The sequence below is a fragment of the Meleagris gallopavo genome, chromosome 23 (assembly GCF_905368555.1).
Source record: "Meleagris gallopavo chromosome 23, MGAL_WU_HG_1.1, whole genome shotgun sequence".
NCBI classification, from domain to species: Eukaryota; Metazoa; Chordata; class Aves; order Galliformes; family Phasianidae; genus Meleagris; species Meleagris gallopavo.
In genome coordinates this window covers 2475686-2503004 of record NC_139426.1, presented here as the reverse complement: position 1 = coordinate 2503004, position 27319 = coordinate 2475686, and the positions used below count along the sequence as shown (strand labels likewise).

Below are 27319 nucleotides of genomic sequence, written 5' to 3'. Positions count from 1 at the left end.
AAGACCACTAGGATCCCCACATCCAACCATCAACCCGTCCCCACCATGCCCACTGGGCACCTCCCTCCATGCCTGGTAGCATCCAGAGCTAAAATATTCTTAACAAGGCGATGTTTTCCAACTAATGAGGTTGAAAAAGACCTCTAATATCACAAAGTCCAACCATCAACTCATCAACCAGAGGCAGAACAGGTAGAAATAAAGATACAACAATTCATCTCCTATTGAGATCATAGATATAACACACAACAAACAGGAAAAAAAAAAATAAGTCGCAAATCCCAAAGCAAAATCTTAAACTTTTTTTTTTTAGTTCTACAACAAAATAAATATTTTAACTCTGATTTACCAACAGTGAGACTTGGTTCAAAAAACCCATAGGTAACGACATACACTGAATGTAACAACACTTGGAGATTCTGTTGCTGCAAGTCGTGCACAAAACAGCCCAATTTATTACAAATATTCACGCAGTAGAAAGAACAGTATAGAAATACATACTGGGATACAGGCCATGTGCCCTGACTACACCTACCCCACCAAAACCCAATGTAAACAGCCAAATCCTTGTTGGTAGGGTTTAACGATCTTCATGTGAGTTACACACTTTGTGAAACCCCAACAATCACTACTGTGGTGAACTGCTGCCTCATTTTTTCACGCCTTCTGCTGTCCCCAGCAGTCTTGGTTCTCATTTTATGAAGGTGTTGTAACGGATCATGGAAAAATTGAAACATCAAACAAGGGATATCTTCCATTCACTGCGGATTTTCAAGAAAAGTATCTGGACTCCACTTGGGGCCCCGCTGCCATCTATTTATGAAACTGCTGAACAGCCATTTCCTTAGTTAAGTTGCATCATTAAAAGGCCAAGTGTCTGTTGAAGGGAAAAACCCAATGAAATGACACCACCCACAACCAGCAAAACACATCAGACAGATCTACAAACGGATATATGACACCTGAGAGGATGCTGTGTACGTGATGCAGTCCAGAGCCAAATATATATCTTACTAAAACATAAGAACGTAACGGAGGGAGTTCATGCTAGAACTGGTGCCGTTGGCCTTAAATAAAAAATAAAACGGTGCAGGCAGCGAGGTATTTGGCTTCAGTAAGAGCAGAGAAACAGATTTAGGGAACCACCGTTAAACAGTTCAACCCTTGGATTCCCATCTTTGAAAACAGGCATTGCTTGAGAATTCAACATGCTACTTGTCAAACGTATCTAAGTTTGAACATGAGAGTGGGCCCTACACCATTTACAACTGTGTGAAAAACAGTTTGGCTGACAAATTCTTGCCTCCTTCCTCCACAACACGTGGAACGCAGTCACTACTCGACTTCCCCTCTCAATCCTTCATTTACAAACTTAAACACCCCGCAGTCAGTCCCAAAGACATGCTGATTACAAGTGTAATCGTGTGAAATAAAGTTACAACAAATGCCAAATCTCAGTGTACTGTTTGGTGCACATCTGGTGAAGCACATATTAAATATTACAGAGTCTGTTTCTGAGTTACAAGAGTGTATATATATATTTTTTTTTAAGGTGAATGAACTGGTGTGGACCTTGAGAAGCAGTAGCCTCTGAAAGCAAGCTGAAGTATCTGCAAAAGGAAAGGCTCTTTGCTTGTTTAAAAAGACGCCAACAGTTACATGAAGCAGTCTTCAAGAGTCAAAATAAAGGTTTCTTCAGTCAAATATATGTTGTAAGGCTGTGATTCATGTTCTTCCCTGCTGCAGTGCTGCAGACGATGCTACGCGCCCATTAACATGCCCATGAAATCAGATCCATTCTGAATGGTGATGGGAGCTCCAGCACTGTTGTCTACAAAGATGGAGGTGTACTGGCCAGCCTGCAGAGTGAGCAAGAGGGAAAGGAAAAGTTATAGAATTGTAAAGGTCAGAAAAGACTGCTAAGATCATCCAGTCCAACCCCAGCCCACCCCCACCATGCCAACTGACCATGTCCCTCAATGCCACGAATAGCTACCACTTCCCTGCCACCAATTCTCTATAGCTACCCCTGGGGTGTCATTTAGCTTCAATTAACCTCATTGAGAAGGTTAACAACTTTCCCCACCTCCTGGTGAGAATTCAGCCTTGGCAGTAAATAACTCCAGACCGACCATAAACGATTCCCAGCCTGCAGAGCCCTACCTGCAGCTGCAGCAAGCCATGCACGTAGACAGTGAAGATCTTGCTGTTACTTTCCAAACCAGCAATGACTTCCAAAGACCTAAACAGTAGCAAAAGAACAATAAACCTTGAGGCAGTCACAACAACTGACCATCGCAAATAATTTATACTCTTGATATTCTGCAAAGAGCTAGCTGTATGCACTCTGCCAATAACAGGATATTTTCAAGGTATGAAAGGCCAACTCTGCCATAAAAATACACGCAGACAGCCTACACAAGAACGAACATACTCTGCAGCTGTAAGCTGTTTTGGGAGGACATCTGGATCAGGCATCATATAAAATCAAAAATGAAAAACAAAGGTCTTCAGATTAGCTTGAGGTAGAACTCCAGATCACTCCTCAGTCCCTTCTGTAATACCAATCCCTTTCTAGTGCCATGATGCCCAAATAGCCATCACGTTCCTTGCAGCAGCAAGATGTAGGACAGCTGCTCCTCGTGTCATCCTCTGTTAACGAAGAACCACTCCTTGTGCAGGACTCAGGATGGAAGGACGTGCCTGAGACAGTAACTCATCCATGTGAGCTGAGTTCCAAAGCAATGGGAAAGCACAGAGCTCCATGATTGGCTGGCTTTTCTGAAATCTACCTAGCCACTGCGAGCAGATCCAGTTGTTTTTCCAAACCAACCAACCCCTTCCCTCCCTTTTTTCCGTGAAGGGGTGGAGACGAAACCTAGCAAGTGCAAACGTGCTGCTTCCATCCCCTTTGCAAGGAAATAATGTGCACAAAAGGTAGGGGCAAATTTGGCCCAGAAAGAGCAAGCCACTTGGCACCACCTTGATTGAAGAGCTCAGTCTGTGTGTCACATCCTGCCAAAGCCTCACTTGGGTGGGAACTTCCCACCATTAATCTCTTCTACTCCAACTGTCTCTGTGCTTTTCAGTTTCCATTTCTCTCAGCCGAAAGCCCTCAAGGCTCTTTCAGTTCCCTAAAATGAATGACTGCATACGTAGACATCCCCAGGAAATTCCACAAGCATGGGTAGCAGCTCGGCTCATGCCAGCAGAATGTCTGTCCAGACAGGCTCCCATCCCTCCACCCATCTTTCTTCCATCCCACTGACCACTGACACTCTCACCCACCGTAGAAGAGAAATGTCTTTCACAGAGCCAGTGCTCATCTCACTTTACAGACTCACAGAATGACAAAGGTTAGAAAAGATCTCTAAGATCCCCAAGCCCAACCCACCCTCACCGTGCCCACTGCCCACGTCCCTCATTGCCACATCTCACACTGAACACCTCTGAGGATGGGGACCCCCCTCCACCTCCCTGGGCAGCTGTGCCAACGCATCACTGCTCTTTCTGATCCATACAGGAGCTTCCGATTAATTAATTCTTGTGCCTGCATTTACCAGAACAAGGAAGCTTTCCTAGAATCACTGAGTGCCAACAGGCATCCCGGATTGCAAGCTCAGACCAGGGTCCATTCTTAACACGATCTGAAGGGCTTCTCACGAGTGCAAGACTGCAACCAGTCTGTCACTGCTTCAACTAAGTGCTGCAACCATAAAAGACTGTTACAGAACCGTCTACAAGGCTGAAGAGGTGCCAGTTGCTTTAGTCAACAAGCTCCTTTACTTCCCACCAGGTCAATGGGCACACAGCTAGCTACCCCAGTTACTAAGGAGTACTCCAACACCAATCAAGTCTTTTCCACAGGCCAATGAAACCTAAGAGAGCTGGTATTTATTTTCTGAGGCTTCATGTCCAATTAATCCTCCAATGAAGGCTCTCAAACTGATAGGGCTGTGGAGGGTCAGACCTATTTACTGCACTCCAAGTCACAGAGGAAAGGTGAAGCTGAAGCAGCCAGCCCAGCAGCAAATTTATAGTTGTGCTGTCTTCAAGCTGTACCGTAAGTCATTTTACGGATATATTTTGATGGTGCTGTTACAAAGGGTTGCACTTGAAGAGCTGCAGGCAGGGCAGAGCAGATCCGCACAGCCCTATAAAAGCCATTTTCCCCAAATCCAGCCACAACCAGACGGTGGCCACTCAACCCAAGCAGCACTGCCCTCTGCTGGGTGCATTTCAGCCCAGCCCATGGGTTCTCAGCCTCCTTCCTCGAAGCAACACATGCCAAACTCATCCTGAGCAAGCTGACCTTCCAATACAGGGCATTTACGTGCTCCAGCTGAAAGGATGATATGTTCTGTCAACACACACAGAATTTATTCATCTATTTAGAGTACTTGACACCATCCACTGAAACATTACAAATCAGGAGGAAAGAAAAATGTACAAAGCCCAAGGGCCAGATGGAATCCATCTATTCGGAAAAGCTCTATGGGTATTTATGGTTTAAAATTGCAGTCACTCACGTGTATCGGTGGCACAGAGATTCAATGCAGATCAACACTCGGACGTTATCTCTGGCCCGGAGCTGGACTTTGCTCTTCAACTCACTGTGATCTGTGGAAAGCAGTGAAATAAACATAAACATCCATAACACAGCGACCATCACTCGCTGGCGTTTGGTTCAAAAGGCACAGCAATATTGTGGCTTCTTAGGAAATCCCAAACAATTTAGGATATGGTACCAAAAGGAGAGTTCGCTGCAAAGGGCTGCCATCAGACATTCTTCACATCAGACAGGACACACCAGGGACCCAGAGGACACCAGGACTCCTTCCAGCACCTCTCAATTGACAGCACTCACCGATGTGGACGTTGGCTGAGAACTGGTAGATGCCAGACACGGGTGCTGTGAAACGTCCCGTTGCCAGGTTCAACCCCGTCCCCCGGAGAAAAGCTCCTTTGGCCAAAGGCTGCAAAATAAGCAAAGCAGATCTTGAACAAGTCCCCCTGGGTCACAGTGATTTCGTCTACCCGTGAAAAAGGAGCACCTGACACGCGTGAGAACAGAGATGAAAAATGTGCAAGGCTGCTGCCGTTTTTCCCCTGATTTTACCTTCCAGATGAGCTGCCTCTCAGCATTTGATGCCCACCAAAGGTAAAATGATTGGTATGAGATCTGAAGATACCCTTTTTCTCACTGCCCAACTCTTCTAACTTAGCGCAGCACAGTGGTTGGAATTAAACCTTTGAGGCTCCTTCCAACCCAAGCCGTTCTATGACTCTAGGGACTTTGCCCAAGACCTTCAGGCCTTTAGCAGCAGTTCTATTTGCACATCTCAGACCATGCTCACTGCGTCTGTATGCTCTGCTAGTCCTGCTATCTCCACTGAACCACACCACTCTCCATTATATGAGTCATTAAATCCCTTCTAGTACTACCCAAAAACTCTTAGATGGGGCCAAGCAGCCCCCCCAGGCCTAAAAAATCTGGAATCTCATACACAGTTTTTGTGATGCAAGTGCAGAGGAGACAATCATATGGATCCATTTCATGTAGAAGTCAGACAGCTCTGGTGCTATTAAGAACAACTGTTTGGATTCTTACAGATTCCACATTTAATTTCCAGCCTCAGCTTCTACAGAATAGGCAAAAGCCTAGGGAAACAGCATGCAGATTCTCCTCTTGCAAGGGAGCGGTCTTAAGTCAAACTCACAGCAGATTATCCGACTTAGACTAAAATAAACTCCACAAGAAATGTTTATTGTTAGTTTTGGCCTGTCCAGCATGAGTTCGGTTAGAGCTGGGGAGAAGCAGGAGGGGCTTCCATGGGCCAAGAAAGCACATTAGCCAGACTCTGCTTCCACCACAAGGGCATTCTGTGCAGTGTAAATGCAATCCCATGAATGCTGTCTGGAGGGATTTGCCCTGCATTGTCCCCGAGGAGCAGAAGAACACAAAAAAGGAACTCGTTTTCTCTCTGTATATACACAGACAATCTAACAGCTAACCTAACAGCAAAGACTATGTGATGAGATTGCTACCATTCTTATGCTATCACTATGCTGTCATTTTTGGTAATGCTATGTTTGATTTACATCAAGATCCAAGCCCCCTGTGTGCAAAACTGCATTGTTAATTCATTCCTTTCCTGTTACAGCTATTAGAGGAATCAGCAACCGAATTCCAAAACCACTGGATGGGCATGGAAGGCAATTGTAGGCACCACTAAATTATCACTGATAAAACATTCCTGTTTCTTCACGCCTTCTGTGGCTTTGTTATTCTTCTGCTCATAGAAATAGACAGTGCAAAGGGTTGGTTCTGAGAAGGGAGAGGTTTCTCTGGGCAAAAATATTCCATTAAACTCCATGCCAATTAGAGTTCCCTGTTGTGTATGCTGAGAAACTACTTGTGCACCAGTTATTTCAATAAGCAAACCCAAAGCAAACAAACAAGTTAGCATCCATGCTCTTACAAACCAAGATCAGCTTCTCTTCCTCAGTCCATCTCTTATCCCCGTGTCTGTCTCATATACTCCGTATCTCATTTTCTACCCTGTTTTTGAAGACAGGAACCACGCACAAGGAACTGAGAGGTGAGCTTAGCTTAATAGTGATAAAGGCTGGGGAAAGTAACGCACTGACTTTTGTTATTACGGTTAACCCAACTGGTACAGCAACCACAGGTAGGTAGAGATGTGCAGGAAGGCTATATCACTTTTAATTCCAAATATGAAGGAAATAATGGGACTGAGAGGAATGGAAAACTCTTAGAGTCAGGGTGAGAAAAATGCCATGCTATCCAAATAACCCAAGGTCAGAGCAACACAACACCCTAACGACAAAGAATAGGAGTGCAAAGAGCAGGACTGCTGGTCCCTCTCTCAGTGTTCTTTTCCACTTAACTCAGAATGCCTTGGGTAAGTTCCAAAGCGTTAGATTGAGTCTCTATCATCTCACTGGGAAGTATCACACCGTTGGCTTCTTCACGCTATTAAACCAACAGGGTGGAGGGAGGGGAATTCTCTCCTCTTGGACTGTCGAAAGACAACGTTTTCATCTTTGCAGGAGCAACCACCGTCTCCCTCCCTGTTGAATTCCCCTATATCAGAACACAAGCTAAAACCAGATACTTCTTGTCCCAGAGCTGAAATGAAAGGCTGGCATCCAGAGCCCTGCCAGCCCTCCCACATCAGCTTCAGGGCCAGAAGCAATTAGAAAGGAGCTAGGCATACGATAACAAAGCATGGGAAGTGTCAGCCTACGCACTGATTGCTGAGATGTCTTTATTCACATTTTCCCTCCTAATTAATGAGGCAGCAGATCTCTCTAACCCTGCCCACACTTACTTCAAGTACAATCTTGCCTCTGTGCCAGCACCCACAGTGCTGTCACACCAGGCTTCCACAAGAGTATTTGGGAAAGATCCAGCAAGGCACCCAGAGCAAAACCTCTGCCTTCAGTCCTGCTGCTCTGCGAAGTCCCAGCAGCAAAACCACGCCATAGGAAAGGATCTGCTGGACAGGATTCCTCAGAGATGAGGCAGAGCAGTGGGGAAGCAAGCTTACTTACTACAAAGACAGGTTTTAGCTATTACTTCAACATTTGTTAGTCTTCTGTAAAACAGTATGTAAAGAATTTTAGCACTGAGACTCTGAATCATATGACAAAAGGATGCCTCTTAGTCTGGGCTCACACATCTATCACCAATGACTGCTCTGTGCTTCTGACTCTCCTCTACATCTGAAGATTACTCTGGAGTAAAACAAGGTTTGCAATGAAAAAAAATGCAGATCCCTCAGATTAATGTCAAATGTGGACAAGTCTTTGTCATTAACCAAAATAGAAGCTGACTGTTGTTTAGAGCTGTGGGACAGCCATCTCCTGCACAGATTGCTAGGACTTCAGTAAGAACTGTCATGAGATACAGCTGGGCTACAAGAGAAGAGGAAAGCCTTGAGTTTGTTTGGACAGAGAAGACTTAAATCTAACTGTCCATCCTACTGCAGTTGAGCTTTAGGGCTGTAATCACCACAGGAGATCCAACTTCTCAGATACAAACAAGGCAATGCTATGGTCGTGCCATCCGCTCTTCCCTTTCAGGAAACACCTGGCAGCCCTGCAGAGCAGGGGAACTACAGATCATCCACACACAATGGCTGTTGTGTTGCACAGGTTCAGTCTGATATCTCTTCTCACCGACTGGAAGTTCTGAAGTTCTACCAGGGTCTTTTTATCCACGACAACTTGTCCTTTTAGCTTGCAGTGGAACGCCTCCTCGACACGTCTGTAGGGTGAAACTTCCTCCAAGGAGAGCAGGAGTGGAGGCAGCTGGCTGGGATGTGCTGAAATTGCCAAGGATGCCCGACGCTCAATGGCTTCTGAGGAGACAGAAAACACAGGAAAAAAAAAAAAAAAAGGCTTAGTTTAAGAGCTTGGTCTATGAAGCCATCAGCTGTGTGGTTAGACTTGTCTACACTCAACTCTACAACTTGAACTGAACCATAGAATCATCCAGGTTGGAAAAGACCTCTAAGATCCTCAAGTCCAACCCCAACCCATCCCCATCGTTCCCAATGACCATGTCCCACAGTGCCAACATCTCCACAGTTCTGGAACACCTCCAGGGATGGGGATTTCACCACTTCCCTGGGCAAACTGAGCAGCGCCGAGGAAATATTTTCCCAAACTTCTGATTGTCAGCTAGAGCTAAACATTTGTAAAACCAATTCTTTGTTCGCCACGGTGCTTACCAAAAGAAACAAATCACAAAAGCTCAAAACAAAAGTCTTTACCTTTTAATATCTCCTTAAACTCCTGCAGCAGGACTTCCCGGGTGACTTCAGCACCAGGTGCTCCTGGGGGACCCTGGGGACCAGGAGGCCCTGGAGGCCCAACAAGACCACGCTAAGGAAGGAACCAACGGAAAACACAAGAATTAGAACCAGGCCATTGCATATGGGCAGACCAGAAGTTCTCCCAGCCGTGAGCCAAGAAAGCTACACAGAGCTAGAAGCTGGTAACAGGAACACAAATCAGTGTTGTCAGTGCTGTTTCCATGTGTATGATTCCCTTGGAGTTTCATCAGTGCATGAAAGCGCTCCTGCTACCAGCCCATTGAAAGGTAAAAGGAAGGCATTAAAAACATATTCAATATTTGACTCAGCAGGAGATGAAAAGTACACACAGATGAGCAGTAATTCATTAAATTGCAATAAATTATTTTTCCATGCCTTGGTTAGTATATCCTTTAAGACATTTGCGCTTCATCTAGTGGAAGAAAAATGTTAATTTTATTTCTACTGAGCAGAAAATAAAAGAGAAAGGCTCAGCCCAAGAAACAGCTGGTTCAAACCAAAGTGAGCACTGACAGCAGAGTTCACATACACTCGTCTTACAAAGCATATAGCACACTTACCACTTCAAGCTTCTCCAAAATACCTTGGGAAACTTAGAGAGGAAAGCAAAAAAAAAAAAAAAAAGGAAACACAGCACTGTGGGGAAGAGCAAAAGCTGAAGCACACAGAACACCTTGAGTAACAGCAGTGGGAAGGGAAGAATGGTGCACGTTTGTTAGCTGATGGCAGTGCAGGGACCTACTAATTTCTTGTCTTTGCCTTTGCATTTCCTTTTAGAGGTGTTGCCATCATCTGGGCGGTGGACAAAGGAGATCCAGGTCCGCCGTGGGTCTGTGATTCGAGGGTCTGGAGATTCGAGAATCTGAAGAGAAACGAGAGCAAACACAGATGCAATTGGGCCTAATTGGGTCTCTTTGGCCAATTCAGGAACTCCGAGAATGGGAAGTATCCAGACCAAACAGATATCTGCCACCTAAGCAAATCTCTGATCCAAACATACTGCATTTGAGAGGACATAAGGTTCAGGGTCTACTGTAAAATTCCATTTTATCCCACTTTTGTAGCAAATAATTCCATCTGGATTCTCCATTACTGCGTCACTTTTTGTCATCGTTTACAGAAGCATCGCAAACAATTCTGCAAAATTTTGGATAGAAACACCAAGGGAAGCTCAGTTTGAGAAGAAAAGACCACAATTTGTATGATCTGCCTTGAAAAATCTGTGCAGAGTAAGTAGTGTTGGAGTTAAATCTGAGAAGCCTGCTGGAGCTCCAGTGGGAGGATATACAGAATGCTGGTGCTTCAAATCTGAGCCAGGAGAGCTCCCTCCCAGCTCTAGGCCAAGGCAAGGGGCAAGGGGATTCCCAACCGTTTTGCCATATTGATCATGCATTCCCCACTGTAATTAATCAGAGTTATGGTTAAACAGTCTCCCTCGCACGCTTAAATTTAGTGTGCATCTCAAACAAGCACAACGAGCTATTGATACCCATCTAGTTCATTATTTCTATACCCAAATTAGTCCACAACAGACTTTCTATGTTTGTAACAACATTTATAGCCAGCTGGTGATTGCACATTTTGTTAAGGGGTACCAGTGAGTTCTTCCTGAATTATTTATCCTTTGCCATTTTTGCTTACAGCACACATGGTTTTTTCAATTACTTTCCAAATTTCCATTGGAAATTAAAGCTTTTTTTTTCTTTTTTTTCCCCATTCCCAGTGCCTGGGACTGCTGGGTGTGTGGTAACACTGCAGTGCAGCTCACACAAGAGAAAGAAGCAGCTCATTAATAGCATCGTCCATCTTAGCCAGGATGCAGTGTGCATTCCTACAGAGCCCTAACAGAAGCCAAGAATGAAACAGCTGCCTTGCAAAGAGAAGGAAAATCAAATCAGTTCACTCATCCTAAAGGGCTGGCTCACGTGGCAGGAGCTCAGAAGCACAACCTTCAGAACAAAGCAAACCAGAGTTTTAGGAACAGAGATGCAGCTCTGACTGCAGATGTGTACGGGTACATCCATGTATCTCAGGTTTTCTCCAGGCTGCAACCCAGGCACCAACCCCCTACCTGCTGCAAATGAGGAAACGTGCCAGCTAGAAGGCAGCAGCCCTGAGCAGCCTCTGACCATTAGCTGTGAGGACTGACAGATGTCCTCAGCCTTGCTGGAGCTCCAGCCGGGAAGAAACGGCCCGAAGCAGACAACTTTTTTTGGAGGAAAAAAGAAAGGCAGAAAAAATAAAGGAGAAAGGAAAACATCTGAAATTTGGGGGGGGAGAAGAAGAAAAATGAGGGGAAAAAAGAAGAAGGGGAAAAAAAAGAAAGGGGAAAAAAGGATGGGAAAAGGGGAGGAATTCAGCACATCGCCAGTGGCCCCCTAAACTACAAACCCTCCAGAAGACAGCCACGGCACTCCCCAGTTTCTCCTTCACAAGGATGACTGACAGTTAAAATCAATGTTCCATCCTTGTGGTATTATTATTTAATTACTACGGCATGCATGAGCAATCCCAGCAATAAGCATGCAAGCCTCTATTTTTCTTGGCAGCGGCCTCCTGCAGCAGCCAGAGACCTCGCAGCCAACTCAGGTATCAGTCAGGGCTGGGAACAGCCCTGGAATCCCAGCAGAGGGAACCTGTCCCTCCTGGGCTGCTGTTTGCAGAGCAAAGCTTGCAGGAGTCCAGAGGAATTCTCATGGTAAGTGCAGCGGAATCAGCTTAGCCCTTATCGCTTCAAGCAGCGCCTCTAAAAACAACTGAAGCGCTGCCAGCAATTTTTAATCAACTTTCAATCAGCTCTTCTAACGTAGCTTTGGAATCCGAATACAACAGCAGTCATCACTTTGGAGCAATCGTGTGACCCCAACGGGAGCTCAGCAGCCTCACTCGTAACAGAAGAGCAGCTGAGCTGTCACTGGGGCTGCGGTGCACAGGCAAAACCTGTGGTTCTTTCTGGCTCTGACTCCCAGGACAGCATGCACTGCCACGGGGGTTCAGCCAGCATGGAAGGAACGACGAGCAGAACCTACAGCCCAGGAGTGGAGATCCTGAGAAATATCTGAACTATGCCTGAACTTTCCTAAAATTCAGGGGCAGTGGGATCCAGCCTGCATCTCTGCTAAAGACAAAAGTGAAATGGGCTGAAGTCATTTTTAGGATGAATAAAAGGAAACACTACGAGCAAGACGTACATCCATACATACGTCCATACATCCAAAAGCATCTCCAAGAGATGTCAGGCACACCTCGGCATTTCTCAGGGTAGAAAAGGATGGAAAAGAAGCAAGAGAAGGTTGTAGCTCTGTGAGGACAGCACCCTTTCCATTGCAGTGAGTCAGAGGTGGTCTCCAAGAACACTCAACCATTCTGGCCTACAGTCTCCACACCTGAAGTCACTGCCCTGGAAGTTTTGTTCAAAAAGTTGTCAATATATTCGCCCATCTGGGATGGAATTCCACTTAGCAATTCTTTGCTAATTAAGCAGCTGCCAGAAATACAGTGACCTGACTTTGCATTTCAATTGTGTTAATCCACAAATGTACAAGTTGTTATGTCCAACAGACACCAACAAGAGCATTGTCAGCTTCACTACGAAATGGTCAGCCAGTGATTGCCTCCAGTAGTCTGTTTTATTTGGACCTGGTTAAAAGTGACAAATCCCACTTTTAAGCACGAAAAACCCCGTGTTGGCCACTGCTAAGTCATGGCTGTGCACACCCCTGGTTATTAATGAGATGTAAAACCAAGGTCCTGACCACTTGTGGTTTTCACAGATCTCTCAAGAACTTTCCTGAGAGCAGAAGCGTTAGGTTTGATACATCAACCAAATCCCAATTGGGATTGGGCTGTCTACATTCCCACTGTGTTCTGTGATAAAAAAAAAATAAATTAATTAATCTTTATTTCTCTCAATGGACATCTCGCGAAGCTCCTCCTCTCCCCTTAAACACATCACTCCACGATGAATGCAGTGAATCCAATGGAGCAGCTCTTGGGAGCATGACTGTTGGAATTGCTATAGGTGGTAGAGAACTCTTCCCCTATGCTTTGGAGTGCCTCAGAATGGTGCTTTCAGAGGAAATAATATTTCAAGGACTCTTTGCCCACATAGCGGGTAACTCAACTGAAAAATATCCCATCATCAGAAATCCCATTGAAGGTAAAAACCCCCTGACCTCAAATCATCCCTGTAATTTCATGGAGATGGCTGCTTTGCACATCCTCAAGGATGGAGATTCAACAGCCTTTCTGTTTACCCTTTTGCAGAGTTCGATCGCTCTCACGGTAAAGATGGATATTTTTTCTTACATTTAAGTGGCATTTCTGTATTTCAGTTTGTACTCAATGCCTCTCCTCCTTCCAGTGAGCGCTCACTCCATCTTCTTTATCCCCTCTACTTAGGCACGGATGCACTCAGCTCTGTTCATAGTCAGAGCATTACCTGGATGCTCCTCCAGGCAATGCTTAGCCCAGCACCATGAACATTAACAAGCCCCAACTGTGAAAATTCTCCAGACAGCTGTGGGCGCTCCTGATAAAATCCCGTGCCAGTTGGGTTGGACAGACACCAGGCAGCTTGCAAAAGGCTGCCTCTGTCCTCAGAGGGCACTCAATAACACATGGTTTGGGCATGCAACTGAGCACTATGACCTTGTGAAGGACCACTTTCAAACCACACAAGATGGGTTTCAAACAACGCATCGGTGCCAGCCTGATATCCCCCACTGGGCCATATCCCACTGGCCCAATAGCCCCCAACGGGTGAGATCCATACCTGGGAAAGGGAAGACAAGCCTGGCAAGTGGCAGCTGTGCTCAGCCACTCCCAGCCAAGCTGTGATGATACAGCAGAAGACAACCTCTGTATTTATCCATCACATTGCACTCTTTGTCCATCTGTGCCAGAGAGAAAACTCTCACGTGCTCTGCAAGCACATCGCACTGATAGATATGCAAAGATAAAAACTGAATATATATATTTTTTAAACATTCATATTATTTCCCTTTGAATTATCAGTTTATCAGAGGAGAACTGAGATTCCTGCCTTCCTCCGTCAGCACAGGTCTCACCGCATGGCTCACGCACTGATGGTGTTCAAGAGAATTTTCTCAGCTCTGTGTTTGAAAAGAATTCCCAAGATAAACCTGTTCCCAAACTGCTTAATTAGAAGGAAAACAAATCTACCTTTTTAACAGCACGAATGAAAATCACCATTCATCTAATATTTCACTTCTGCTCCTGCTCTGACAAACCTACCAGTTGGCCACAGAGCCATCCAAGGTAAACATAGCCTTAATTTTTACAGTTCACAGCCCAGAAAAAAGAAGTCTGTCTTTCCTGTTATGTAGTGCAGGGGAATAGGACGGTGCTGCTGTTCCTATGCATCCCCTCACCAAGCAGAACTCACAGCAGTGCTGCCAGGGCTCAGGGACGCAGTCACCCACAACGTTCAGAAGCAATATTTGAGCTCTGGAGAGATTCCAAGCAGAAAAACCACACTGCAGAAATGGGGAGTGTGTATCAAGCAGAGTTCACAGACATTTACAGCAGAGATTTGGGTTAGTCCCATCCTTACGAAACAGAACCTGCCCGCGCCGAGCTCTGCAGCTCTCACAGTGCCAAACCTTTGCCATGGATATTTTAAAGCACAGCATTTCAACACAGAAATTACAGCTTCCAACCGATGTCTGTGTTAATGAACGCCCCTGAGTGGGTGCTGTGTTTCTTCCAGCAGTAACGTGTGACTCTATCAGCATAAACCAGGACCGGTTCCTGCTTCTGCCATCAGAATATATCCTGCTTCTGGTCCAGTGTATTTCACCATAAACAAAATTAATTCCAAAACAGACTAGAATGCACTTGTATCATTCTGATACTTCTGTGCAGAAGGAGAATGAAGCAGTTGTAGAGAAAGTGGAAGAAAGCAACTGAATGTAAGCACCTTCAGAACACAGCACGTATACAAGCTGTCCTGACAAAGCCCTGCAACAGACAACAAAAAGGAGCACTGCCTTCAATACCCTAATGATCACTCCAAGTGCAGCAGCCAGCTTTTCTTACACAGAGGACTGTTCCCAGACTTGCCCAACCTTAACCAATTACTTTCACAATAGCACTGAATGGGACGTTTAGAATGCCAGACCAATTGTTCCAACGTGCCCCCTCCTCCATGCCCTAATTTTTGACAGGTTGTTCTTCAACTGCTATAGTGACTGCCATCCCTAATGCCTGTGATCAAAGTCGTGTTCCAGAGGTCACCAGGGACATTTTTGTACGAGCATAGGGTGGTCAGGGGCAGCGTGACAGGAGACACTCCCTCTGGTCTCAGTGTTGCAGTCTCCCATTCCATCCCACTCCTAACCCTAGGACCTGAACTCCCCTCCTACTCCCATGGATTCTATGCAGACTTTCATCTTGAAGGATTCTGATGTCTCCGTTTGACTCAGTGGAAATGGAATCCTGCAGCCTGGGCTGATCCCCCCAGCACTGAACTGCCAGATCCTGCCCATCAGAAGTCACTGCACCCAGCAGACCATCAGCTGCAGCCCCTCACGAAGCACACGCAGCCTTACATTTGTCACTGGGGCACCAATCCCTTCCTGCCAGAGCCACAATCACCCCCAACACACATCAACGTATTTCCCACCTGTAATTTTCAACCACGACTCTCCTCTGTGCAATAGCAGAGCTGAGAAAGCTCAGGCATGCTCAGGTGTTGGAATTGCTAAGAAACAAATCATGCAAAGGGGAGAAAATTCTCTTTAAAAATCAAAGAGATTTGGCAAGGATTGGAAGAGGAACCAGCATCACATTGCTGCCAAAACGAGTTCAACCAAGGGCTGATAACGTACCACCTACCTTGGGATGCCCATGCAGCTCCTCGCTGTTGGATAGGGTGGCATTGAAAGGCTCTGTGTACTGACTGGGCTCTTTCTTCACCTTTCTCTCTTTCTTTGCTGCCATGACTCTGAAGAGGCAGAACTGGTGGCAAAGCAAAGTGGCCACAAACACCCAGGTGCAGCCCTTCATTTTGCAAAGGGAGTGGCCAAGTCAGGAGGGGCACTCTCCGAGCACAAAAACCTTCACCACCAATAAGAGGAATAGACACAGACTTCTCTCTAGAAAAATAATAATAATAATAATAAAAAATGCAAAGGTTAGAACTATTAAAGACAATCCTCTGGGCTATGCGGTGCCAAACGAGCAGCATGCATGGACGTGCTGGTTGCTGGAGAGAGCTGTGTTCAAGCAGGACACATTGAAACGGTACAGATAAACTTGTCTGAAAATCTGGCTTCACTCGAAGGCAGAGGTAAGTCCATTCAGGCTCCTGAAGCTTACATAAATACGAGGGGCCCTGGGAAGCCCTGCCACCCACCTTGCAGTGTCGCTCCCCCTCCTCGACCCCCCCTTTCCCCCCCCCCCACACACAATAAGTCTTCAGCCTCGATTAAAACGCACTTAGCTATGAAACCCAGAGAAGTCAGATTGCTCAGGGCAACAGTCGCTCAGGTCGGGGCTGCTGACACAAACTCATTAGGGGGGGGCTGTTTGGTTGCTCCTCTTCAGGAGAAGATTTCACTTTCTGTGTTCGTTGCATGAAGAGGTCCCATCCATCCTCCCTCGAAGGACACCTCAGTGACAAGTCCTCATCCTGTCCTGGCAGGGAACTGCCACTCAAGGTTGTTACAATCACCGCTCTTCTGCAGAGGCTGAGAGCATCCCTGCCAAGTGCTCAGCCTTCTAGGGACAAAGTCAGTTCCTCACAGATCCTACAGTCAAAGCAGGGATAAATAAAGAAGCTGAGGGTGTACCTCGGTCCATGAGGAGCAGATAAAGTTTTTCCAAGTTTAGCTTCTCTCTTTAGCTGGGTTCGTCTTCACTTTAATGAGATGATGAGCAGTGAGTCCTGATGGCAGCTGTCAGGATGCAGAAACGTGTGCCTGGTGTCACACCCAGTAGGATTTCGGGTATCTCCAAGTGTTGATCACTGATGTTCCTCGCTGCTCCTTTCCCAGGCTGGAAACTGGCAAAGCCCTCCTCAGCTCTTGCTCTACCTCAGCAAATAAGCACTTCTTTCCTGAACGAGTTTCCATCAACTTGAAGGGGAAAAAAAAAAAAAAAAAAGAAAAAAAAAAGGAGGAGGGATCACATTCTAATGAGCTGTCAAGCCTATTCTCTTCACATTCCTATTAGACTCACTGATAAGTGGAGCTGGCCTGTGTGCCAGGCAGATTCAAATCAGTGCCCACTCCCTGCTCCCTCCCCTCAGCCCTGCTCTGTACCTCCCCTTCATTATCTTTGAGAAATCACCATTTTTCTGGGAAGCCTGTGGAGCTGTACATGAGTTTGTGGCAGTGCTCAAAAGCTGTGGCTTGGAATAGGCACTGAGCATCACAGCATCAGATGCTTTGCCCTGTGCTGACACACAAATCCCATGGGAGGATGGCTCGGGGGGGGTTTCTGTGTATTTACAGAACTGGGGGATGGGCACTTCATTAAAATGAACAGAAAACCAAAAGGAGAAACACATCTACAAGTGTTTCATAAAGGATGTATCTGGCCAAGCTGCTAAGCTTCACTAGTGGCTCGCCACTGAGAACAAACAGCCTGATGCTCTCCGTAACGCAAGGATGCACAAATTTATCTGAGTTTGTACTTGTGTCATCCAAGAGCGACAAAATGTGATGCCAGGAAGCAGCTGGCTGGCTTGAAAACCTCCTTACCATGCCTCCTGTCATCCAGGTACAATTCTTCATTAGCCTTTAAGAGCCTCCCATCAGCTCTTCTGTCTCAGGGAAACTGAGGCATCAGCAAGCTGAGTGCAAAAACCAAGAACTCTTCAGACGAAAGAGGGGAGGGAAGTGAAGCTTGGGAAAGAATGAGAGCCAGAATGGGTGCTGGAGAGAAGCTAAATAGTTAACAGCATCTCACCCCTCCCCCAAGCAGCTCACATTCCATCAAAACTACGTGGCAGACTTTATTTGTTAATAATATTTAACTTTCTTTGGCGCCTTCTCATACTTAAGCCTCTTTTTTCAGGTTAGTTGTAGACAAGCCATGAATTTGTAAAAGTGCACTTGATGACACATTAATAGGACAATCTGTCATATCGCAGCTAAACAGCCTGACAGATCCACACACCACGGTAAGAAATGACATTCAGAGCTGGAATGGGGTAATCACTTTTTGGTCTGCTGGTGCTGTCTGTCTGCAACATCCCCATTCTCATCCCAACAGCTCAGTGCCAAGGCTGTATCCTCAGATTTGGGGCAGGCTCAGTTCCTCAGTCCACTCCATCATACTGCCTTTCTGGTTTTTTAGGGCTGCAACAAGTGTTGGTGCAGTCATTACCTCCCCTCCAACCTTAAGTTCATTGCATTATTTGTAGAACTGCACGCCTTGCTGTGCTCGTATCCCAGCTGCAACAGTTCCAAAGCACCTGAGCTTTGCCAGTATCTGAACACCTAGAAGGGTGTGCAACCTCTGTTTGCAAAAAATAATAGGAATAAGCTGCTTAAACGTGCACCATTGCAACAATAATTGGAATAGTTCAGAGTACACCAACAATTCTGTATGAGGAGGGATCTCAAGCAGGGAAAACATTGTAAAGAACCACACATCTAGCCAAGTGTCATTTATAAATGCTGTATGAACTGTGCATAAAGTTGGAAACTGAAAAGTCAGACAAGAAACTTGTGACTACAGCCCTCCATCCCCACTTACACAACCTGCCTTTTACTCACAGTAATCCCACATTTCCTAATTATGACAATATCCAAAAGGCAAAAAGCTGGGATTTTCTGTGTTGTCCAGTGTAGATAGAAGGAATAATATCAGAGCCTTGGTGCAGAGATGAAGAGTTTTGAAGCCAATGCAGAAGGCACATTACCATTCATTGACACCCACAACCGCTTCATAGGCAGATAAAAACCTGGTGTGAATCTGAAGCTTCCCAGTGCCAACCTGCTGTGAACTCCAGCTGAATGGGGCAATACACAACAGCTGTTAGAACAAACCTAAACACAACAGCAGACGCAAGAGCAGCTTTGGAATGAAAGCACGCGATCTCAGACTTCTTTCCTTCCACAAAACACTCCAGCCGACCTGTCCTGTGTTCCAGAGCACCTCTTTGCTTCCCACCACCACGTGCAGTCCCAGCCATCCAGCTGCCTTTGGCCCAAAAGCAGATGGAATTACCACCCCACCTGGTGGCAAACCCGTAGAAGCGACGAGTTACTGGAACATCTAAAAGGAACCAGGCTTCTTCCCCTCTGGGCTTTTCAGAGTGCCCAAGGTGCGAAATAAGGCTGCTGGTGCAAAGGGCTTTCCACTAATAAGAGGTTCCTTGTGAATCCCAACCTGGTTTTGCTTCCTATTTTCGATTCCTTCCCAGCGATCCCTTTGCCAGAAACAGTCCCACAGAACATTTAAATTGTATCATGAATGTTTATTATGAACAAACAACTTTACAATGCAGTCAATTCTACTCCTCAGTACATGCTTGAAGTGAGGTAATTCCTGTGACCTTGAAATTTTGGGGGGGAGAAGAGACTACACATAAATCCAGGATCGTTAAAGTCATGAGATCTTTAAAGGCCATCATTGAGATGTCTCACAATTCAAGTTGCAAAACTTCCTTACCATCTTACAGCAATCTGTGAAATTGCAGCATGAAAGTGAAGGGGCAACCATTTGTTCCAATATCACTGGACACTGAGGGACAGCTTTTATTACATCAAGTAATGCACTGCTTCAGGGCATGGTAACATTTTTGCACGGCAAAGAATGGTTTACTCCACCTACTGACTTTGGTAACAAAAAGATCAGATACTGCATATTATTATAAATGCTTTAAAAAAAGAAACAACAAAAATGACAAACTACACAAAAGGGAATAAATCTTCTGTTACCAAAGGCAAGGAGCAAGGACACGTATGGACATTCTGTAAAGCTAGAAGTGCAAGGATTCAATCAGATATTGCTCCTAGCTTTCAACAGATAGCACCCAAAAAGACTGTCCAATCTCTCTGAATCCAGGGTACTGAAGAGAAACTGCAAAAGCAAAGTAAGGTTTGGGGTTTCTTTGTTGTGTTTGTTTGGGTTTGTTTTAAATGCAGCCAATCCTCACAAAAGATGCAGCATCTCCAGGGTTTAACAAGAGGGGTTTTTTTGTCTCCAATTGTGGCACTTCTTAAAAAAAGAAGGGACCCACCCTCATGCATAGCTTAGTGCCAACTTCTTGTTGATTTCTCCTAAAAGACATTTTGTGATGTGCCATCTCCCAGTTTTACTCATTCTTTCACCTTGGCAAGGTACATTTCACAAAAGATGCAATCAAACCATGCCCGAGGGCTCCTTGCCTTTGTCTTCAGTTATGTGGACAAAAGATTTTCCATAAGATAAATATAGACAACCATTCACAAGCTTTTGTCTGTAGGCGACGTCAACGGTTAAAAATAAAAAGGCATTGTGAGAACACAAACACATTTGAATGATACGAAGATCTATGAGGCAGAACAGCCTCAGTTAAAGGTCCATCTGCTTTGAGGAAGAAAATATAAACAAAAATCACTGACAAGCCACCTGGAAAACCCTTATCACTGCAAGGAAGACTCGACACCCCTCCTTCCTTCACAGTACCTCCACACGGACAGAACTGTTTCTAGATACACATAAAATCGGTGCTTCTCCTCTCACAAGAGCTGATTATGAACATACAAGAGGCAAATTAGAGTTATAAATAAGATTTGGTAAAACCACAAAATCAAAAAAAAAAAATCTATAAATACATTTTAAAACCCAGCCTTCTCCACATCCCATCCCCTCCCTCCCTCATCTCAGTAAGAGCTCAAAGATTTCTTTAGTGTAGAGCTGTTCTGCTAGCTTTGATAATTCCTACCCAGTGCAGAGGATTGGTCACGTTTACTGAAGCTCTAAACTGCATGGCTCGTGGGTTTATCATTTAGTTTTGCTTACAATTCAAGATACCAAGGAGAAGCAGAGAGAGAATAGATCTGAAAGGGAAAACAAAACAGTTTAAAAAAAAAAAAAGAATCTTAAGTATATGAGGTAATATTGATTGGGCTCTTTACAAAAGACAAAGCAGCTGGAGGCGGAACTTCTCACCCTGCTATCACTTATTTTTTGTAACATTGACAGCAAGTGCACCCTCCCCAGAAGACAAGACATCATTGCCAATTCTAAAAGGCACAGTATGTTCGCCTCTGGAAAAGCATTTAGGTAAAACTAAGCAGGAAAAAAAAGCAGGATGAGTTGAAAAAGTCACTTCAGGCTTTCAAACTATACTCAAGACTTCACTGTTTTATTCGCAATCCTGCAATCTCACCAACAAACAGTATTGCTATCAGCAGAAGAGGAACAGAGACAAACTCGGAACTAGAAGCCAAAAGCTTCTAAAAACTTAGAAAAATCAGTAGTTGGGGTTTTGTGGGTTTGTTTATTTTGCTTTGGGATTTTTTGGCCCATTCTCAAGTAAGTAAGCAGAGCTAATGCCAGGGGCTCACTTCCTTCGGCTTGTGACATTTCAGGTTAATTCAGTTGACACTGAAGAGGCTCATTTGTTACTCAGACAAGACTGAATTCACAAGGGTTGGGTTTACTTCAGTGTTTAAAACCCAGCAATTCCAGAGATGTTCTCAATTTGTAATCAACTCTCCATTGGTCTGTGAACTTTTATTTTTCAACAGTGGCACCTTGTGATCACAATAAAGTATTACAGCTTTCAAATATAACATCTCCCCAAATGGAAATCCCTAAATGAACGAATCCAAAACAACACTGGCTACCTCCATTCCCACTAAAGAGCAATTCAAACACTTTTCTCAGGCTAACCATTCCTCCAGGCTGACGACTGCACCCCCTGTAGCCCAAATAAAACCTCCAATTACACGGTGACAATTTAGACAGCACATCAAACACACACAGTGTTATTCTCCCCACTCATCTAATCACTACTGACTAGATATGCAATGATGTTCATTCTATCATAAAAATGAAAACACCTATCTTCTGTAGCATCCATGTTCACATGAACCAAATCCTTATGAAGCCAGCATTTTCTCCACTTGACTCACCTTCAATTGTGTACAGACTCTTCCCTAATGAAACTAAAACAATATGCACCACGTGTGAACTTTTAAAAATTGTTCAATGAAGTAAAAAGCTTTATTTGCTTCAGATTTTCAAATCTCAAATAACAGATGGAGAAGTGCTATAAAAATCAAAGCACTAGAAATGTTGGTGTTTCATCAATAATGCTTTGACTTGACAAGAGGATCTGGGAGCAGAACTTCGTTTAGTTTTCTGACTAACTGAACATACTCCACTTCCCAAACTCAAGACATGAGCCAACCAAGATTTTACCTGTGATTTGGTAACACAAAATGTTTATCCCAGTGTCAAAAGTCAGATGCCCAAAGAGTCCCACTCACTCAGCAACTACATCTAATTTGGTCTTGGATTTATTCTCCTCATTCTTGCGCTATGCTTCTCAGTACATATTTGACTGTGTAGGCAAAGGCTGCAAAACCAACTATGACAAACAAGTTCGCCAGAGCTCCACCTAAGAGTCCATGGTTACGGTTGGCCTGCTGGAGGCCAGGGTGGTTGGCAGGTGCCAATGGAACGTGCCCATTAAGAAGGGGGATTCCATTCTGACCATAGTGTGCTTCCCCATCAGGGACAACATCTGGTAAAGGGAGGGATGGAGGTCTGCTGTTGAGCTCTTCTTGTGCTTTCTGTTTTTGTTTAATCTCCTGGAGGAAAAAAAAAAAAAAAAGAAGAAAAAAAAAAGGGAATAGCTGAAACTGAAAGTGGTGAAGCTTTTGTGTGTTTTGAACAGATTTCAGAACTTCAGTTCTTACAAGGCCAGTTACACAAAGATTAGTCCTACTTCAACTCAGCAGACTACACACAACTCTAAAATATTGGCATCATAGCCATGTCTGCTGCACGTGTAGCAATCAAGGCTATAACAACAATATGAAATACTAACAGCTGTTTACGAGAGTGGATAGCGATAGGATAAGGGGGACGGTCTTAAACTGAGACAGGGGAGGCTTAGGTTGGATATTAGGAGGAAGTTTTTTCCCCCAGAGGGTGGTGAGGCACTGCAACAGGTTGCCCAAGGAGGCTGTGGATGCCCCATCCCTGCAGGCATTCAAGGCCAGGCTGGATGTGGCTCTGGGCAGCCTGGGCTGCTGGTTGGCGACCTGCACACAGCAGGGGGTTGGAACCAGATGGTCTTTTTCAACCCAAGCCATTCTATGATTCTAAGTATGTGTTTCAATTCCCTAGACAGTGGATCTTTGTTTAAGAGCAAAACAGTTCAATTTCAGGATTCAAGCTTTTAATTCTTTCACAGTGCAAAAGTGACTTTTAAAAGGCCTCTAAGATTGATAAAAGTAGACAGATCTCAAAAAAGTCCTAAACAACGAGCTTATAGATCTACACAGAGAAGGTGAAAAGCTAAAGAAAACCAAGTTACTACATGAAGGAATGCCCCTACCTCCACCACTTCAGGGAAGAGCTCACAGAAGACTTTATCTTTTAAATTGAATGCTAAGCTTTGTGCAGCAAGTTGTCGTTTCTGTGAAGGAAAGAAGAATTATGAGCATATAAACCAAATTAATACAGTTCAACACTGCATCTGGTTCCTTCCCACACAAATGGTAGAAACTAGTTAGATACTTTACACCATTGGCAACTGCATACCCATCAATATTATTCTGTACATTAGGCATTTTTAAACTCAATCTCTACTCCTGATCCTTCATCTTATGGGATTAGTGTGTTGTATTGGCATCCCTGCCACTACAAGCAGCAAAAGTCCTATCCATGCAGTTCAGCAAAAAAGCATTTCAAATTTTACTTAGAAATCTGCTGCCCAAAACTGCCTCGATTCACCCGCCCATCACATGCAGCAGATAAGATATCAAAACATCAGCTGTCACTGTTGTGTTAACCTAGAGGTCACATTCAGTAGTCCCTAAACTGAAAGTAGCCCAAAAGGTACATCGTGCAACGTGGAACTTACTGCAAACTCTGAAGTCTCTATGCTGCCCAAGGTGGGACCCTTTTCCACCATGAAACTAAGGAGGCCTGTCAGGATTGTTGAGACTGACCAAGCTGGATTCCACGTATCAGGGTGGAAATCAGTGATTGAAAGACATAACCTAAAAAGACAAGACAAAAAGGCATTTTATTTTTGTTGTTAGAACTACTACATGCTTTACATATTGCAAAAATGGTGCTTATTGCTTGAAGTGTTAGAAGAAAATCCTTACCTTGTATTACACTTAAACCTTCCATTAGGTGTAATCATATAAATACTAGGAGGTTTAAAAGGAAATTCTCTGGGGAATATTAGTTTCCCATGATAATAGCCACCTGCATTACACAAAGAGATGAATTACTTAATTTGCATTAAGATGAAGTCCTAAAGGTATTCAAATTGGGCTAAATAAAACCCTTTATTTGTTTCCCTCTCTTCCTCACACTGGAGGGATGAAGCACATCATTTTGTGCCTCTAAAACAACCCACACCTGCAGCTCATTTACTCTGAAGACAATTCCCCCACATCTGTATTACAAACACTACTTTCTGTTTTCTAGTCTGCCATACATTTAAGGAACATCAGCCAAAGCATATTTAGCACAACACCAATGCTTCAGATTATCACAAACACAATTAACTGCAAGTGAAGATCTACGAAGAACCTGAACTTCAAAAGCATCTTGTGAAAGTCTCCACAAGATACCATGAACAATGAACCACACAAAATTAACACAGCTTTTTCTGGTCCTCAGAATTCTCCAAAGAAGTTCATAAAGACAATACAGCTCTCAGTTCAGTGAGAGATGCTCATGCAGTAAGGCAAATAAACCATCCTAAAAAAACCCTAAGAGATGAAATATTAACAAAATGAGGCTTTATGAAGTTATTTTGACTGTCCTAAAACGAGTTACCTAAATTAATTAATAGAAAGTTATCTATCTTCGGTGTAACATAATGTGGTTTCACTATCATACAAAGAGAAAAATTAACAGTTGCACCCCTAACTCTTCAATAAGCTACCATGCTAGTCACAGACTGCTTTGTAACTGCACTCACAGTTCTCAGGGCTATTTACCATAGCTCTGCTTTGCCCATTCAAATTCAAAAGCCATGCAATTACTGAGACATGCCAACCAATGCCCACTTTTGCTTCATGCCTTTACCTTCATAAGGAGTTGTTTCAGGTCCCCGGACAACATAGTGCCTAAGACAAAGGAGAAAACACAAACAGTGTGAGAGCCTTCACACAATCAGCCATCAACTTCTCTAGAAAAGATGATGACTAGCATCACTTTAAGAAGTTTCATATGTCACCTCCCAAAACCAAGACTCTCCTACAATCCGTAGGGGTGAGGGAGTCAGACTTGATGACCTGGAAACTCTTGTTCTCTCCACAAGTGCATGAACAGTTCGTTCTAAGCCTTACCATTCAAGGATATTAGATGGGAGGGGTTCTGCACAGATATAAGGCACTGGATCTTTCTTAATTCGAAGGTAGTCTTGTTTAAGTCTCTGTGTTGCTGTCGTTGGTGCTCTCTTATTACTGTTGTTGCTCATCTGGTTTTCAAAAAATATACACAAATACAATCTCAATACAATCTTAGCAGGTGTAGAGCTATTATGCTTTCTTGAATACAGCTCCAATTTTTGCAATATCTACCAGACACTTTTTCAAAACAGTCACCATAACTTTTAAGTAGCAAGAAATTACACACAGTCTTAACCAACACACTCCCAAGAGAAGCTGTACATCACCCAAATGGGAAAAATACCCCTTCCAGAATACTGCTGTGTAAGTATGTGCACAGAATTGCTATCATGAAAATGAACTGCACTACAGAACCCATTTAAACTGTTAACAGCCATTCCTGGGCTTAGGCTGGGCACAAATCACGGCCATAACGTTTTAAAGGGCTTAGTCCTTTTCAATAATTCATTTCCCAAATTAGTTACAACATCCACGATGCAAATCTGCCTGTGATTTAAATTCATTTACTCTATCACAAGCAAAAAAAAAAAAAATAATACAGTAATCGCATTACTGGCTTTGAGAGGGAAGAATTTTAAGTTCAATCTGCTGCCTGCTTAGGGTTCAGTTAAGAGAACTTCTGAGGCAGATTATTCCCTTCCAAACAAAGAACTTCATCCAAAATGAGGCAATTCAGTGTGAAGAATGGAAAATCCATGCTGTTTTCAAGACAAAGAATGTGTCAGCCCTTGCAATGCATCTACAGAGCAGACATCAATTAGTAAATGCTACTTAGCTCACTTTCCCTCACAGAAGCATAACAAGTTACTTAGCAAGTCAGTTTCTTTCAAGGCTCTAGAGATTCAGGGGAAAAATTGGAAAGGTTTTATGAACATTTTATAGAAAGATCATTTTCACATGTGATAGCAGGGTTGGACACTAGAAAATACCTTAAAGCTTTCTACTCAATTCAATACATTCAGTGAAGTATATTTCTAGAGAACATTTATACCACTAACAACAACTACGTGTGGTCAGATACAAAAAACCCTCCTCAAAATAAACACTCTTAACCTGGCTTTCCGTAAAAGAACTGTAAGTCACTTTAACATACAGTATTTTTTCTTGAACGAAGTAGCACGTTCTTTAAATACGTCTCTTTAAATACCAACAAAAAAAAATTCTAGAGAAGTCAGCTTGGACTTTAAAGCTGAGATTAAATCATGCCTTTTAATTTAGAACAAAAAAAGGGAGCTTTGTAACAGTGCCCTTCACCACAGTTAGCGAAAATAGACTGAAATCGTCCAGACTAATGCACAACTACTGGGGTTCCTACACCCCTTGGAGCCTTATCCGAAAGACCCTTCGCATTTTAAACACTGAAGACAAACCAGAACGTTTACAGAAGCTACCAGAGGACACCGATTTTCCATCAACACAACACAGGCAGGCGGACCAGGAACTAAACCGAGGCCATTCGATCCCAGCGATCCAAATACGGAAAGGCAGCTCCCAGGAGACCGGAAAAGAAGGCAAACGGCGAGACGGAGGCCTGCCCTCATCTCGGCTCCGGGTCCCTCGAGGCGGAGGATGGGAAGCCCCCGCTCTTCGAGTTCGCCCTGCAGGCCCCACTCACCTCTCCCTGCTAAAGCAGGCCCCTCCACCGCCGGGTCGCTCCACCGGCCTGCAGCCAGCGGCCAAGCAAGGAAAGCAGAGAGAGGAGGAACGCCGAGAACGGACAGCGGGCCGGGCTGAGCCGGGCAGGGCTGGGCTGAGACCCCAGCACCTCCCGCTGCGGCACGACCGCTGCTTCCAACCAAGATGGCGGCCCGGCGAGGCGGAGCCGGCGCAGTGCTGCCGTCTGCTTCCGGAAATGAGCGGCTCCACTTCCGGTGTGCGTGCTTCCGG

At 44.4% G+C, this 27319-nt stretch overlaps 2 protein-coding genes across 3 annotated transcripts; both read right to left on the bottom strand.

Annotated features, from left to right (window-relative positions):
• Positions 1-432: 432 nt before the first annotated feature.
• C1QTNF12 (C1q and TNF related 12) lies at positions 433-17088 on the bottom strand. 2 transcript variants are annotated; one of them, XM_010722786.4, is made up of 9 exons: positions 16679-17088; positions 15723-15982; positions 9607-9726; positions 8802-8913; positions 8206-8387; positions 4868-4976; positions 4530-4620; positions 2164-2242; positions 433-1859 (listed from the first exon to the last, which is right to left on the bottom strand). In XM_010722786.4, the coding sequence occupies exons 2-9, from the start codon at positions 15891-15893 to the stop codon at positions 1761-1763; spliced, it is 963 nt and encodes a 320-aa protein (XP_010721088.2). In that variant the 5' UTR covers positions 15894-15982; positions 16679-17088; the 3' UTR covers positions 433-1760. The 2 variants fall into 2 exon arrangements, with proteins under 2 accessions (XP_010721088.2, XP_010721089.1); XM_010722787.4 differs by having other exon boundaries at positions 16326-17087.
• A 2205-nt stretch (positions 17089-19293) lies between these two features.
• Positions 19294-27285, bottom strand: UBE2J2 (ubiquitin conjugating enzyme E2 J2). The gene is made up of 7 exons (XM_003212245.5): positions 27048-27285; positions 25370-25500; positions 25107-25147; positions 24173-24275; positions 23923-24061; positions 23395-23475; positions 19294-22642 (listed from the first exon to the last, which is right to left on the bottom strand). Exons 2-7 carry the CDS (start codon positions 25498-25500, stop codon positions 22358-22360), a joined length of 780 nt encoding a protein of 259 aa, XP_003212293.1. The 5' UTR covers positions 27048-27285; the 3' UTR covers positions 19294-22357.
• Between the last annotated feature and the right edge of the window lie 34 nt (positions 27286-27319).